This window comes from Lithobates pipiens, unplaced genomic scaffold (assembly GCF_037356315.1).
Source record: "Lithobates pipiens isolate NorthernLeopardFrog02 unplaced genomic scaffold, aLitPip1_a1.2 Scaffold_8, whole genome shotgun sequence".
In the NCBI taxonomy this organism is placed as follows: domain Eukaryota; kingdom Metazoa; phylum Chordata; class Amphibia; order Anura; family Ranidae; genus Lithobates; species Lithobates pipiens.
The window spans coordinates 104,372,977-104,390,579 of record NW_027507903.1 but is presented as its reverse complement, the minus strand read 5'-3'; the positions used below and the strand labels follow the sequence as shown (position 1 = coordinate 104,390,579).

Genomic DNA, 17,603 nt, shown 5'->3' with positions numbered 1-17,603 from the left:
ATAAGGAGAGGAGAGGAGTGATAGTGATACATATGACTTGTAGGATGGTGGAAAATGAGTTTAAAGGATTAAAAAAAAAAAAAGATAATAAATGCACATCTTTTTGCAGGTAAAAGATCTTTGTCCCTTTGAGATCTTTTAGCATGCTTCACTTTGTCAAACAGCTTCTATTTAAGTTATTTATTGATTTAACAGGGGAAATTCGTTTTTCACATAGGGCCAGGCAGGTTGGGATGGCTTATTTCCCTTAATAAATTTAATTATTTAAATACAGAATTTTGTATTTACTTGGGTTATCTTTGTGTAATATTAAAATTTGTTTGCTGAATCATTTATGTGTGACAAAGATGGAAAAAAAATAAAAAAATCAGGAAGGGAACAAATACTTTTTCACAGCACTGAATATACAGAATAATCTTGTTAAATACACCATTCCAAAACCATGGACGCTCATATGGAGCCGCTCCACTCCTTTACAGCTATAACAGCTTTCATTCTTCTGGGAAGACATACCGTATATACTCGAGTATAGGCCGACCCGAATATAAGCCGAGGCCCCCAATTTACCCCCAAAAAAACTGGCAAACTTATTGACTCGTGTATAAGCCGAGGGTGAGACATGCCTGTCCATCCCTGTGTGTGTGTCCGTCCATCCCTGTGTGTCCGTCCATCCCTGTGTGTCCGTCCATCCCTGTGTGTCCGTCCATCCATCCCTGTGTGTGTGTGTGTCCATCCATCCATCCATCCCTGTGTGTGTGTGTCCATCCATCCATCCATCCCTGTGTGTGTGTGTCCATCCATCCATCCATCCCTGTGTGTGTGTGTCTCCATCCATCCATCCATCCCTGTGTGTGTCTCCATCCATCCATCCATCCCTGTGTGTGTGTGTCTCCATCCATCCATCCCTGTGTGTGTGTGTCTCCATCCATCCATCCATCCATCCCTGTGTGTGTCTCCATCCATCCATCCCTGTGTGTGTGTGTGTGTCCGTGTGTGTGTGTGTGTGTGTGTGTGTGTGTGTGTGTGTGTCCAGCCTACCTGTGTCCCGAGCCTTTGTCCCGAGCCTCCGTCCCGTGCCTTGCCTCCTTGCCTCCGTCCCGTGCCGTGCCTTGCCTCCGTCCCGTGTCGTGCCTTGCCTCCGTCCCGTCCCGTGCCGTGCCGTGCCTTGCCTCCGTCCCGTGCCTTGCCAGGATCGCCGCTCTTCGTCGGCGCCTCGGCGGCCATTGTAAAATTCAAAAGCCGCGCCTCCGCCTTCGCCTGTGATAGGCGGAACACTGAATTTCCCAGCAGCCTGTGTTCCGCCTATCACGGACATCGTCTCATCCTCGTACTACGGACGAGGATGAGACGATGTCCGTGATAGGCGGAACACAGGCTGCTGGGAAATTCAGTGTTCCGCCTATCACAGGCGAAGGCGGAGCCGGAGGCGCGGCTTTTGAATTATAGAATGGCCGCTGTCTGTCTGCTCGACACGCTGATCGAGCAGGCAGACAGCGATGACTCGAGTATAAGCCGAGGGGGGCACTTTCAGCCTCAAAAAAGAGGCTGAAAATCTCGGCTTATACTCGAGTATATACGGTATCCAGAAGATTTTGGGGAGTATCTATAGGAGTTTATGTCCATCCAGGCAATAGCACATTTGTAATGTCCGGTACTAATGTTGGATGAGAAAATCTGGCTCCCAATTGCCATTCTGATTCATGCCAAAGGTGTTCAGTGAGACTGAGAACAGGGAATTGTACAGGCCACTAAAGTTTATCCACACCCGATTCATCAAACCATGTTGCATCTGGTTTTGTGAATAGGGGCACAGTCATTCTGGCACAGAAAAGGGAAATTCCTAAACTGTTGGCATAATGATAACGCAGAGTTGTCTAGAATTAAAGTTTGTCTATGCACACAGTATGTCAAGGGACAGCTAAAGAGGATACAATGAATTATGGCTACAAAAATATTCTGAAATATACTTGGGCAGAATAGTTGACTGTAAAGATATGATATATTTAGACATTCTGTAGGGGTTCCCATATTACAAATATTGTATATGACAGAAAAAGAAATCATTCCTGACACTTCACAGTTCAGTGGGTGGTATTTTAGTCTCTCAATGAAATATCTAATAAATAGAAATGATGATTCTAATGTTATTATTTCCAAAACTATCAGTAAACCAGATTACAAATATATACATTATTTGCAGCAATGAGTAACTGCAAATGAGGATGGAGCTACCAGTTTCCTTGTATATCCTATCAACTTGTAGCTGTTCCAAAATTACATTTTATTTTTATATATATATATATATATATATATATATATATATATATATATATATATATATATATATCTAAAAAAAAGTTATACGAACAATTCATCAATATATACGAGAATATCAGTATAAAAACAGCGCTTATTTCTATAACAAAAAGTCCTTTGTAGAAGTCGTAATAAACAAAAAAATCAAAAAAATCACTAGACAGTTCCAAAATGTGCAGATAAGGTGCCTATAGTGATCTAATCAACGTTGTAAGGTGATCAAAGGTGCTGCCAAACTTTCTTCCACCATAAACCGGGAGTGCTTCACCACATGCGATGCGTACCCCCCTCGGGGGTTAAACTCACCAGACACAGCTGATAAGATAAGCCTTAAGGAGTAATCACTTCAATGGATATAGTAATATTCATATATATCCCCCTTTAGCGTTGCAGTCACAAGTAGTCCTCCAAGTATATCATAGAAATGAAACGGAATATATACATAGCATAATACTGTTTTATTTTTTAAAAAGTTTGACACATATCAGCAAAGTCACCCACTTCAATATATGCGTACATTAACAAAGAGTAACATCAGCGTTAAAATCGTGTACTTCACCGAATTAGCAATTCCAGAACCATTCACCAGTGTTCCCCTGTATACACTGGGTATCACTTCCTGGTCCGTGGTTAGCGGTGGAGCGCACACCTCACTTCCGGTAGCGTCGTGTAGGCCATGCCCTGACGCGTTTCGTCACTTCCGACTTCAACCGAGGGCGTGGCTACACGACGCAACCGGCCAATATATGTACAGCCCGCCCTCTCTCCGCAAGCCAATCAGACAACCACACAATGTCCAGCCCACACGACGCTGCACATCGTCATGGAGACCGGACGTAAGCAGCCTGACAATACAATGCGGGGAGGAACTATAGCCAAAAGCAAAAACGATCGTCGCATACGTCGCGATCTGTTAATTGCAGAGGCAAGTCAAACATTATGAACATTATAACCTGAGCAGCACATAACACAAATATCCCTAAAAAAATATATAAAATTATATATATATACACAGTGCCTTGCGAAAGTATTCGGCCTCCTTGAACTTTTCAACCTTTTGCCACATTTCAGGCTTCAAACATTAAGATATAAAATTTTTATTTTTTGTGAAGAATCACCAACAAGTGGGACACAATTGTGAAGTGAAACAGAATCTATTGGATTTTTGAAACTTTTTTAACTAATAAAAAAATGAAAAGTGGGGCGTGCAAAATTATTCAGCCCCCTTGCGTTAATACTTTGTAGAGCCACGTTTTGCTGCGATTACAGCTGCAAGTCGCTTGGGGTATGTCTCTATCAGTTTTGCACATCGAGAGACTGAAATTCTTGCCCATTCTTCCTTGCAAAACAGCTCAAGCTCAGTGAGGTTGGATGGAGAGCGTTTGTGAACAGCAGTTTTCAGCTCTTGCCACAGATTCTCGATTGGATTCAGGTCTGGACTTTGACTTGGCCATTCTAACACCTGGATACGTTTATTTGTGAACCATTCCTTTGCAGATTTTGCTGTATGTTTGGGATCATTGTCTTGTTGGAAGATAAATCTCCGTCCCAGTTTCAGGTCTTTTGCAGACTCCAACAGGTTTTTATCCAGAATGGTCCTGTATTTGGCTGCATCCATCTTCCCCTCAATTTTAACCATCTTCCTTGTCCCTGCTGAAGAAAAGCAGGCCCAAACCATGATGCTGCCACCACTATGTTTGACAGTGGGGATGGTGTGTTGAGGGTGATGAGCTGTGTTGCTTTTACACCAAACATATCGTTTTGCATTGTGGGCAAAAAGTTTGATTTTGGTTTAATCTGACCAGAGCACCTTCTTCCACATGTTTGGTGTGTCTCCCAGGTGGCTTGTGGCAAACTTTAGACGAGACTTTTTATGGATATCTTTGAGAAATGGCTTTCTTCTTGCCACTCTTCCATAAAGGCCAGATTTGTGCAGTGTACGACTGATTGTTGTCCTATGGACAGACTCTCCCACCTCAGCTGTAGTTCTCTGCAGTTCATCCAGAGTGATCATGGGCCTCTTGGCTGCATCTCTGATCAGTCTTCTGCTTGTCTGAGCTGAAAGTTTAGAGGGACGGCCAGGTCTTGGTAGATTTGCAGTGGTCTGATACGCCTTCCATTTCAAAATGATCACTTGCACAGTGCTTCTTGGGATGTTTAAAGCTTGGGAAATCTTCTTGTATCCAAATCCAGCTTTAAACTTCTCCACAACAGTATTACGGACCTGCCTGGTGTGTTCCTTGGTCTTCATGATGCTCTCTGCGCTTTCAACAGAACCCTGAGACTATCACAGAGCAGGTGCATTTATACAGAGACTTGATTACACACAGGTGGATTCTATTTATCACCATCAGTCATTTAGGACAACATTGGATCATTCAGAGATCCTCGCTGAACTTCTGGAGTGAGTTTGCTGCACTGAAAGTAAAGGGGCCGAATAATTTTGCACGCACCACTTTTCAGTTTTTTATTTGCTAAAAAAGTTTAAATTATCCAATAGATTTCGTTCCACTTCACAATTGTGTTCCACTTGTTGGTGATTCTTCACAAAAAAATTAAATTTTATATCTTTATGTTTGAAGCCTGAAATGTGGCAAAAGGTTGAAAAGTTCAAGGGGTCAAGGGGGCCGAATACTTTCGCAAGGCACTGTGTATGTATGTATATATATATATATATTATATATATAAAAAAAAAGGAAACCCTATTATCCACTATAATTGTATCCACCGACTACATCTGTCCACATAATGAGGCACACATCCTCCAGTCACATCCCTTCTCCACCCATCATACAAAAGGCAATGACATATTGGTTCTTAGTGTTAAATAAAAGCTGCAAAATCCTTCATGGTATTACTACCAGTGCCACAATCACTTCATATCAGGCAGTGGACTACTCTTATTTCCCCCTCCCTGCATGTGGCTCTGCACAAGGCTGTAAGAACTAAGCACCGACACACTATGACATCATTGCATCATCACTACAGATGTCAAAGCCAGAGCATCCAGCTACCCCCATATTTCACCCCATGAGGCAGGCTCAACAACCCAACCCTCCTCATCCAGGTAGGGAGGGAGCAACAGGTGACAATTCATCTCTGTCCAGGCCTAGTACACAGGCGTACCATAGATCAGTAGTTGAATAATGAGGCCAATGCATGCCAGATTGGCTCCCCCTTTTGTCCCAAACTGCTAACTGTAGTCTTCAAAAGCACATATATAGCAAAACAACATACAGTATATGTATGTAATAAATAACAGTGTAATGGCTTAAAAGTCTACTAAACAAAAATTTTACAAAATATACAAAAAAAAAACTTGTTCTCAATATCCTAAGGAGAGTTGGTATCATAACCAATACCAGGAACACTGGCCTTAAGAGAATCGATTTAATGCATCATTTTCAATTGTAGCAATAATTTGTTATAAATCCCCCCCCCCCCCTTTGGGATTTAGACTGGATTCACACCTATGCATTTTTAGTGCATTTTGCAGATTTGCAGTACAGTCCATTTAACATGGTTTCCTATGGAAAACATTCTGTAGTGCAAATCTGCAAAATGCAAAATGCACAAAAATGCACTGGTGTGAATCCAGCCTTATATGGACTCTATCATGTGCTTTTACGCCCCCAAGGATTATCAGTGGGACATCTCTATTGCCCTGTACACACGATCGGACTATCCGGCGGACCAGAGTCCGCCGGTGAATTCAACCATGTGTGGGCTCCAGCGGACTTTTTCTTCCCAAAAGTCCGGCGGACTTTGAAAGAAGACTTGAATCAAAATTGTCCGACGGACTCGGCTTTCGAACGGACAATCCGCTTGTCTGTATGCTAGTCTGCCAGACTTTACAAATGAGCGGACTTGCCCACACATGGACTAAAGTCCATTCATTTTGAACGTGACTTCAGGTATGACGGGACTAGAGAAGGAAGTCAATCTCGCCGCCTCCATCGGCGAGATTGACACTTTGCTAGCCCCATCGCCTGGTATGAATTTAAAGGGGAAGCCCCTATGCCAAAAAAACGGCATGGGGTACCCCCAAAATCGATACCAGACCCTTTTCCAAGCACGCAGCCCGGCTGGTCAGGAAAGGAGGTGGGGACGAGCGAGTGCCCCCCCGAGCCGTACCAGGCCGCATGCCCTTAACAAGGGGGGTGGGTGCTCTGGGGAAGGGGGCCCCCAGATCCCGACCCCCCCACCCTATGTGAATAAGTATAGGGTACATCGTAGACCTACCCATTCACCTGGGGGAAAAAGTGTCAATAAAAAAAACACACTACACAGGTTTTTAAAATAATTTATTAGGCAGCTCCGGGGGTCTTCTTCCGACTTCGGGGGTCTTCTCGCTGGGCTCCTCCGCTATCTTCTGCTCTTTTGCCGCTCTTTTGCTAGCAGAGAAGCCCGGCTTTCTCCTTCGTTGTCGTCGTTGTCGTCCGGGGGTCTTCTTCCGACTTCGGGGGTCTTCTTCCGACTTCTCCATGCTTTCCGGTTCTTCTCGCCTGGCTCCTCCCCTATCTTCTGCTCTTTTGCTAGCAGAGGAGCATGGTTTTTGTCCCTGTCACCGCCGCCGTCTTTGCCGTCTTCTTCTTTTCTTCCGATGTTGACAGGACGCTCTCTCCCGCTGTAATGCGATGGACACGGTACATGGCGACTTATATAGGCATAAGGCCCTTGTCCTCATCAACATGGGGACAAGGTTCTTTGGGGTGTGGGGCCCGCAGGGCGCCCCCCTTCCCCAAAGCACCCAGCCCTCCATGTTGAGGGCATATGGCCTGGTAAGACTCAGGAGGGGAGCGCTCGCTCCTCCCCACCCCCTTTCCTGACCGGCCGGGCTGCTTCATGGGACTTGTAGTTTCGCAACAGCTGGAGGGCCGCCAGTTTGAGACCCCTGCATTAGAGAGAGTGTCCTCCTGTCCCATCCCCACAGAATATTTTGCCTTAGAGGTAGGTATCGAATGAAACTGAACAAAGGTAACTGCCTTGAATGAGGCCCTCATCTTTCCCAAAACCTTCAGACACTGGCAAAACACCCTGAGAACCTTGTGGTATGGTTTATATTCGGGAGGAATTCCTGTCTTTTGCCAGTGTCCAATCCCTATGAGAAGGTACTAACAAGGCTGATCTGTGTCTTGTGATGTACAATAAAGAAAACTTTTTGGTATGTCATACACTTTAAGAATACAAACCAACAAGCCACCGACAAATAATGCTTTTATTCTTCATTTAGGAGCCACCTGCCTTTTAAGAAATAAATTCTCAGTTACTGAGTTTTGGAATGATTGCAGAAAATACAATGTAACTGGATTTATGTACATTGGGGAAATTGTTCGATATCTGTGTAATACGCCAAAGGTATGGTATGCATTTGCTTTAACGACAATATTAACATAGCATTATTTTAATATCTATTAATTAGATGTGATCTTATGAGGAAAAAATGGTGCAGTAGTCTTTAAAGCTTAATACTCCAGGAAGGAGTTTCCTTGCAGTGGGGTTAGTTTAGGTCTAGTAGGCATGGAAAAGAAAATGTACCTAACCAATTCTTCACTCCTCAATGCTGCTGAGACAGTCCCCGCAGTGTCTTCTCCCCTATGCTTCACCATTCTAAGGTCCTGACACCATCAAAACGAATGCAGAGTCCATTGCCCAGGTCCATGAGAACACCCAGGGACAGTCTATTGCTGTAGCATAGGGAGCTGAAGATCAGGCGAGTAAAAGTGCTTTCCACAGCTCGTAGACTAAGCAAACAGTTAACCCTTGCAATGTGGGTGCACTCCCACTGCAAGGGAGATTTTTCTGTTTTTCTGGAGTTGGACTTTAAAGCTGATGTGCATGCTGATATATAACATGTGTAGGACAGTTGCCATTTTCATACGTAGGTGCCCCAATGTATGCATTCTTTGAAGGTGTGTGTGGGGGGCTCTAATAAAAAATAAAAATAAAAAAAAATTATATGTCTCCTTATATGCTTAAAACATTTTTGGTTTCATTTTTATTTATTTATTTATACATACCTTTTATTGCTATCACATAGGGGACCAATCTGTTACAATCTCTGAATGGAGGAGATGCAGATGAATGATATAATCCTCTCCCATATTCAGAGATCATGATACATGCGGTGTAAACAATTACATACATTTTATAGATAAAGGAGGAGGGAGGAAGGGATGGGCCTCACATTAGGAGCTTCTTCACTGTATTTCTGCTCAAATACCTGAAGATATTAAACACAGAAGCTTCAGACATTGAGTGTCAGGAAGGGGACCAGCATTCATGTACAGAAGTCTTCTTCAAGATCCAGAAGCCTGAATGACATGGGACATCCTTTGTGACAGGTATGTTAGGTCACTAAAGACGTAGAGAATCCTTCAGCTCCAAATTAATCTAGATAAATACTAAAGTTTCAATATATACCTTTCTTTACACTGTAGAGAAAATTGCAAAAGGGGGTGCCCCGGGGGATTTTATGGGCAAAGGATGTTAACCAGAAAAGGGAGTAACAAGTGTATAAAAATATAAAAAATTTATTAAATACAAAACAATAGTAATGTTGCTACATAGGGTATGTAAACCTAAAAGCAAATTATGGCCGGTTCACACAGGGGGCGATGCGAGGCGACACCGACTTGCCTCGCCCCAACCTGCCGCGACCTCAGCGGCGACTTGCAAATGACTTCTGTATAGAAGTCAATGCAAGTCGCCCCGAGGTCGCCCAGAAGTAGTACAGGAACCTTTTTTCTGAGTCGGAGTGACTCGAGTCGCTCCTCTCAGAACGGTTCCATTGTACAGAACGGGGGCGACTTGTCAGGTCGCGGCGAGGCAAGTCGTGTCGCCTCGCATCGCCCCCTGTGTGAACCGGCCCTTAGTCAGACTGTATAGTTACATTATTATTATTATTATTATTATTATTATTACACAGGATTTATATAGAGCCGACAGTTTCCGCAGAGCTTTACAACATTAGGGCAGACATTACAATACAATTCAATACAGGGAGAATCAGAGGGCCCTGCTCATTAGAGCTTACAATCTAGGAGGGAGGGTCAAGTTATACAAAAGGGTAATATCTGTGGAGGATGAGCTAATGGAGAAAATGGTGCAGTTGTTAGATGGAGGCAGGATAGGCTTCTCTGAAGAGGAAAGTTTTCAGGGATCGCCTAAAAGTGGATAAATTTGGAGACAGTCTGACAGTCTGACAGATTGGGGTAGCGAATTCCAGAGGTTAGGCGAGGCTCAGGAGAATTCCTGGAGGCGGATGTGGGAGGAGATGATGAATGAGCTAGAGAGCAGGAGGTTTTGGGAAAAACGAAGAGGCGATTAGGTTGGTATTTTGAAACTAGGCTAGTGATGTTGCTGGGAAGTCTTTGGAAAGTTATTGTTAGTATTTTGAATTTAATTTGTTGGGCAAGTGGCAGCCAATGGAGGGATTGGCAGAGAGGGGTAACAGACACTATGCGCTTTATAAGGTATATAAGTCTGGCAGCAGCATTCATGATGGACTGAAGGGGGATAGTCTATTTAAAGGTAAGCCATTGAGGAGGGAATTGCAATAGTCAGGTCTATAATTCCATGCTTCCATATTTCTAATGCCATGTAAGGGCTTACCAATACTGGACAAAATATCAATTGCTCTGGTAAGGCTTGGCCGCCCTGACAAAATGTCTCGATTCCTCTGTAAGAACTCATTTGCCTGCTAGTTTTCTGGCTTGGACAGGGTAGTGGCAACTGAGACTAGCCTTACCTCTGCTGGGGGCTCTGATTTGATCTCAGCCAGTGCAGCTGGTAGTTTTGGTAAGGCTTTTGCTTCCCAGGGGTAATTTACTTCACCAACCTTGTATACCACCTTCAATGACCCCTGCTATCTGGCCAGGATCTTACTCTCCATTGGCAGTATAAGCACAGCCATCTGGTGCCCAACCTGGAACTATCTATGCTTGATAAACTGATTGTACTCTGCTTTTTATGCCTTCTGTAACTGTTCTTTTACTACAATCATTACTTTAGCAATTCTCTCTTGTTTAGGTAATGTGGCCTGTCACCGTTTTATGTAAAGAAGATTAACTTTCCCAGGTTTATTTAACTAGGTCAAGCAACCCACAAGGTCTCTGCCCGTACACCAACTTAAACAGGGAAAACTTGGTGGATGGCTGAGGTACCTCTCTGATGGCAAACAAGAGTGCTGGGAGTAAGCAGTCCCAATCTTTTCCATCTTTATGCCCCACCCCTTGAGCATAGATATTAGTCTTTTAATTTCACCAAGGATTCCATGTGCAAAAGAAGTCCATGTGCAAAAGAAAAACCCCTCCTTTCATGTATAGATATATTCTTATACATGTGATAAACGTCCATCATCCATAGAGGGAATGTTTAATCGTGAAGTCTCCCCCCTTTATAAGAAGAGTACACGCTTGCCAACTAAATATGACTGCCTAATTAAAGAGAAGTCCATAGAACTAGCAATCGAGCACCCAGCCTTCGATCACAGTGGGGCTGGGGCAACTCTTCAGGCTCTCCCCACTGGCAGATGATTATGAGTTGGTTCTCAATCAGGGATCACCTCATAAAGTTTATCTCGCAAGAATATAAAAAAAAACTTTGATGGTGTAAAAGCGTATGGGTTAAAAGTGAAAAACACACATTAAAAAATAGATCATAGCGCTTTATACAAATCCTCGCTGGCTATATACAAACAGCTCCCACACTTCTGGGAACTCACAATGATGTCAGCACATCGCTCCACCCAAGAGTCTTATTAAACAATCTGTCTGCGGGTGATAGACTGAGGTATGCAATTAGTTAATCTGGATCAACTTGCATAGGTCTGCCATCACCTTTTGACATGGATGTGCCTTGGTCTGTCCAGATCTGTTTAGAGATCCCAGTCCTTAAGAACATGTTAAACAGCTCCTGAGCAGTGACTTTGGAGGAGGTTTTCCTCTGAGGAACTGCCTCTGGATACCTTGTTGCATAATCAAGTACCACTAGGATGTATTGGTTTTCCCAAGCTGATTTCACCAAAGGGCTCACCAGATCCGTTGCAGTAATCTTAAATGGTCCTTTGATAACAGACAGAGACACCAAAGGGTTCCTAAAATGTGACCCTTAAGCAGTTAGTTGACAAGTGGGACATAAACCACAATAGCTTTACAACTCAGCAGTAACTCCTGGCCCAGTCTGTTATCCATGCCTCTGTTTTCTCAGCCACCAGATGACCTACTAATGTGTCATTTTGAGCCATCAAGTACCATCCGTCTAAAAGGCCGGGTGACCAATAACTGATTGAATAATGACAAAAAATAATAATTTTACAAAAAGTTGTCACTAAATGATATTTCTTGATCATACATCACGGGACACAGGAGCTTCATTACATAGTGGGTTATATAGGCACCTCTGGTGATTGGACACTGGTTAACCCCAATTAAGGAGAATTCCTCCCCTATATATCCCCTCCCATATGGGAGGCACCTCAGTTTTTTCGCCAGTGTCTATGGTGTTTGGTCACGTAAAACATGTGCTATGAAGAAAGCTCTGTGCAGGTCCCTGCGGGGGCCTAAGTGCTACAACATACCGGATCCATATCTCGGGCCGATATTTGACTCCCAAGATGGTATGGTACCCGGGCCTCGTCACCCGAAGAAATTAGGTTTGGCCTGTAAGTCCTCTCCTATTGGAAGACTGGGCTGTGGGAAAACCAGACTTGGTGTACTGTACGAAAGTTTCTGGCAGAGTCTTTTACATGGTCCAGGTAGGAGGCTCTTCCGAGAAAGAGCCCCAGATAAACCTGAAAGTTGGCTAACACTGCCCACCGTGATGGGTGAAGGCTGGAATTTGTCTGTTTCAGCAATTCCTGCGGCGAGGACAGGTAAGGGAATTTAATCCTATATATATAATTATATGATGGATTTCTTTATTTTGAGTAGTTGTATGTCTTACCTGGTTTCCACCACTAGAGGGAGTAAGAGCAGCCTGATGCATACTTACATGCCTTTCAGTACACATGCTCAGTGAAGCCTGGTTCTCCAGCTGTCTCACGTCTCCACTGCAGTCCCTGCCACAATAGAGGTAATACAGGTGTCCCTCGTAGTCTGGGGGTCCCACACAGCTCTGATGGGGTTTCCCTTTCCCCCCCTGGATTCCGCGGTCCTCGTACACGTGCGCCAGGCGTGCTCCCGGTCTAATGGAGGAGTGTGGTTGTGAGCCGTGCACGTCAGTGTGCACGGCGCTGTACTGCGCAGGCGCCAGGCGGCAGTTTTAAAAAGCCCAGAGTGTCAGGGGACTGTAAGTGGAGACACAGGAGCTGTGGGCAGTAAGCATCCCAGGGGATTGGATCCAGGCAAACCTTAGACACCTACTCAGCATCAGGTTGTGCAGTTTAAGCATATATATTTATTGTGAGACTTTAAGCAAAACAGTGATTGCACTTTGTACTATTACCTCTGCTGTAGCTTAGGACTATGTCTCCTTGTAAGAGGGTCTCAGGGGGAGGTAACAAGAGCACTGGTAAATCACCGCCTAGGTCCAGGGGTTCTAAAAGTGCCTGTAAGTTACCATCCCCCCTTGCAAGACTGGAGCCAGCCTCTCAGGATGAGTCAGTGCCCCTGTCAGGTTTTGCAGCCTCTCCTAGTGTGTCAGCCCCGGTATATGTCACTGAGGACTCCCTTAGGGCTACATTGGAGGATTTTGAAGGGAGAATAATGAATTTTATTTCTGCTTCCCTGAAAGATAGCAGGAAAAGGGGTAGATCCCCTCCCTCTGCTGAGATTCCTCTCTCAGATGATTCTTCTGACAATGAGGAGAGATCCCTATCTTGGGACAGGGATCTTGAGTAGGGATGAGCTTCGTGTTCGAGTCGAACGTACGTTCGACTCGAACATTGGCTGTTCGTCCGTTCGGCGAAATCCGAACATTTTGGTCCGTTCGCGTCAAATTCGTGTGGCGCTCACGGCCCACAATGCACTGCGATGGCGCAGTGCATTGCTGGCTCATGATTGGCCAAGCATGCACTGTGACCCCGCATGCTTGGCCAATCGCAGCGCCAGCAGCGAGGAGAGCCATGATTGGCCATAGGCAGGATGCCTGTGGCCAATCATAGCTCAGGCTGTGTAGTGCACGCCCCACACTATATAAGGCTGCCATCGCGGCGGCCTCGTGTAGTGTGTTGGCGTCTGAAGCAGTGTGTGTTCTGTGTACCTTCAACATAGTACACACCGATCGTTTTCGGACGATTTTCGATCTTGCTGTTGTGTAGTGGTTATTGTCTGCGTGCCCTGACCGCAGTATACACCGCTATATTCACCTCACCTATATAGCTAGTGATCTATCTTTTTATAATAGAGCTTGCAGTCAGTAGTGTTAGGAGATAGTGTGTGCTGTCTGCGTGCTCTGTACCCAGTACATACCGCTATATCCACCTACATAGCTGTTCTTTATTTGAGACCACTTGCCATCTGCAGGAGTTATTGGAAGTTGTGTGTGCCTCCAGCACAGCACAGTATACATCTGTATATACCCCTTTATCTCTGGTGTTCTCTGGTTATTGTCTGCGTGCCCTGACCGCAGTATACACCGCTATATTCACCTCACCTATATAGCTAGTGATCTATCTTTTATAATAGAGCTTGCAGTCAGTAGTGTTAGGAGATAGTGCGTGCTCTGTACCCAGCAGTGTTAGGAGATAGTGCGTGCTGTCTGCATGCTCTGTACCCAGTACATACCCCTATATCCACCTACATAGCTGTTCTCTATTTGAGCCCACTTGCCATCTGCAGGAGTTATTGGAAGTTGTGTGTGCCTCCAGCACAGCACAGTATACATCTGTATATACCCCTTTATCTCTGGTGTTCTATAATAAAGGCATCTGCAGGAGTTAGTGGGTGTTGTGTGCCTCTAGCACAATATACACTACCCAACTGCTTTTTTACCCAACTCCCTTCAGGCCATTACCATGTCTGGAAGGCCAGCAAGGAGAGGCAGACAGGCGCGAGCCGATAAAAGAGGGCAAGCAGGCTCTGTGTCTAGAGACAACAGTGCTGGTCGTGGACGCGGTGCATTGTCATCAGCACGTGGCCATGGGACACGCTTGTCCTTCTTTTTGGCAGCTGGACATGTTGAACCGCAACATGCCAACGACTTGGTAGAGTGGATGACCAAGCCCTCTTCATCCTCCTCATCCTCTCTCACCCAGTCTCAGGGTACTAGCAAAGCAGCTGCCAACGCATCGTCTTCCCTCCTCTCAATGTCATCATCGGTGACTCCTTCCCTAGACCCACCACGTCCTCCTGAGGAGTCTCCTGAACTCTTTGAGCACAGTGTTGGGTACATGCTCCAGGAGGATGCCCAGTGTTTTGTGGGCTCTGATGATGACACTCAGCTAGAGGAAGGCAGTAGCGTGAGCGCAGAGAGAGGGGTTGCTCAAGAAGGACAGCAAACTGGCAGTCATGTTCCACAAGCTGCAGCATACTGCCAGGTTTGCTACAGCGATGAAGAGGGAGGGGATGATGAGGGCACTGACTCCACATGGGTGCCTGGAAGGAGGGAGGAGGAGGAGGAGGAGGCACATGTCCAACGAGGCAGGATACCCTCCGGGGGCCAGCTTAGGGGCAGCACACCGACTGAATCACACCGCAGAGCTCCGCCTGTGCAGGGCGCTGCCCCTGCGCGTTATTCTAAAAGTTCTTTGGTGTGGGCCTTTTTTGAGATGAGTGCATCAGATCGCACCGCTGCTATTTGCAACATATGTCTCAAGCGTATCTCGTGTGGCCAAAACATCAGCCGTTCAGCCATTCTCATGGAAGGCGATTCCGGCTCTCTACCGGCATGTGGAAGGCAATGTCCTTGCCTCGCTGGACAGGGTGGTCAGCGGTAAGGTGCATATTACCGCTGACTCATGGCCCAGCAGGCATGGACAGGGACGTTACCTGTCTTTCACGGCCCATTGGGTCACTCTTCTAGCATCTGGGAAGGATGCAGGACAAGGTGCAGTAGTGTTGGATGTTTTTCCGCCACCACGCCTCCAAAATGCTACTATTGGTTGTGACACACCTCTCTCCTCCACCCCCTCTTCTTCTTCCTCCATGGCCTCTTCCAGTGCTCTGTCCTCAGAACCAGCGGTGCTCCGTAGGCGTTCCAGGGGCTACGCAAGTACGCAGGCAAAAACGATGCCATGCCGTGCTTGCGCTGGTTTGTTTGGGGAACAGGAGCCACACTGGGGCGGATGTTTTGTCAGCTCTGCAGGGGCAGGCCGAGAGGTGGTTGACGCCACGCCAGCTTAAGCCAGGAATGGTGGTTTGCGACAATGGCACCAACCTCCTCTCCGCCCTCCGACAGGGACAACTGACCCATGTGCCCTGTGTAGCTCATGTCCTTAACCTGGTGGTGCAGCGGTTCTTGGGCAGGTACCCGGCTTACAGGATGTCCTGAAGCAGGCCAGGAAAGTCTGTGTGCATTTCCGCCGATCATTTAATGCCTGTGTTTGGCTGGCTGAGCTCCAAAAGGAGTTGAACCTGCCCAAGAACCGCCTTATATGTGACATGCCCACCAGATGGAACTCAACATTGGCCATGCTGCAGCGGCTGCACATGCAGCAGAGGGCCATCAATGAGTACCTGTGCGACTACGGCACCAGGACAGGGTCAGGGGAGCTCGGTTTTTTCTCACCACGCCAGTGGGGCATGATCAGGGATGCATGCACTGTCCTGTCACCATTTGAGGAGGCCACAAGGATGGTGAGCAGTGACAGTGCATGCATCAGTGACACTGTACCTCTTGTCCACCTCTTGGAGGATACGCTGCGTGGAATAATGGACAGGGCACTTGAGGCAGAACAGAGGCAGGAAGAGGAGGACTTCCTTGCCTCTCAAGGCCCCCTTTATCCAGACAGTGTTCCTGCTGTGCCACCCATCACACAGGAAGAGGATGAGGAGGAGGAAGAGGAGGAGGAGGATGATTGTGTCAGCATGGAGGTGGAGGGTGGCACTCAGCATCAGCATCAGCAGTCTTGTAGGGATGATTTACAGTCCCAAGAAACACGTGGACTTGTACGTGGCTGGGAGGAGGTAGCTGCGGATCATGTTGTCCTTAGTGACCCAGAGGACTCCGGACCAAATGCCTCAGCTAACCTACGCTGCATGGCCTCCCTGATCCTGCAAAGCCTGCGGAAGGATCCTCGTATTCTTCGGATCAAGGAGAGGGACCATTACTGACTGGCCACTCTCCTTGATCCACGGTACAAGGGTAAGGTTGCCGACCTTATCTTGCCATCGCAGAGGGAGCAGAGAATGAGACATCTCCGGGAGGCCTTGCAGAAAGGTCTGTGCAACGCGTTCCCAGAGACTGGGAGGTTACAAACTCCTGGTCCTGGACAACGTGTTGCTGAGGCATCGTCAGAAGGAGCGGTGGAGAAGGTGGCCGTCTGACTGATGCTTTCAGACAATTTTTTAGTCCGCAGCCCCAAGGTATGATCGGTTCCAGCACCCATCGCCAGCGTCTGATTTACATGGTGCAGGAATACCTAGGGGCAAGGTCAGACTTGGACACCTTTCCCACCGAAAATCCTCTGGCTTACTGGGTCTTGAGGATGGATCACTGGCCAGAGCTTGCACAGTAGGCAATTGAGCTACTGGCCTGTCCTGCATCCAGCTTTCTTTCGGAACGCACCTTCAGTGCTGCTGGTGGCTTTGTTACCGATCACAGGGTGCGCTTGTCCACCGAATCAGTTGATCGACTGACCTTCATCAAGATGAATCAGTCTTGGATCACCCACAGCTACCAAGCACCTGAAGCTGATGTAACAGAATCATTTTTTTTTTAAATATCACATCCCTTCAAGACTGCCTATGCTGATGCTGAGTGACTGTCCTGTTATGTTGATTGTCTATCCTCTTCCTCCTCCGCTGATATGTTGGAAGAACATTTCTGGTTCTGGTTGATGCCATCAGCCCAATTTTTCTGCCCCTGTTTAACAGGGGCGTTTAAGTACAATTTTTGATGCAATGCTTTGCAGCAGGGCTAATTCCTGCAATAAAACTAGAGTATATGGAAGAGGTTGCAGTGTGGTGGCACCAGCAGCAGTGCCTAAGGACAAATTTTTCTGCCCCTGTTTAACAGGGACATGTAATTACAATTCTTGATATAATATTTCACAGGAGGGCCCCTTCCTGTGCCCACCCAGAGTAACGGTGAGGACTTATAGTGTTGTGGCACCAGCACCACAACCACCAAAGGTCAATTTTTCTACCACTGTTCAACAATGGCATGTAATTACAATTCTTGATATA

General features: G+C 46.2%; 1 protein-coding gene across 6 annotated transcripts in view; it reads left to right on the top strand.

The window, feature by feature from the left end:
- LOC143963018 (long-chain fatty acid transport protein 2-like) overlaps positions 1-17,603 on the top strand; it is a 252,239-nt gene that overhangs the window by 179,511 nt on the left and 55,125 nt on the right. For all 6 annotated transcript variants that reach the window (XM_077472561.1, XM_077472558.1, XM_077472560.1 and 3 more), the window contains one exon: positions 7,550-7,674. In XM_077472561.1, coding sequence (XP_077328687.1) covers positions 7,550-7,674 — 125 coding nt within the window. The remainder of the gene's footprint in view (positions 1-7,549; positions 7,675-17,603) is intronic.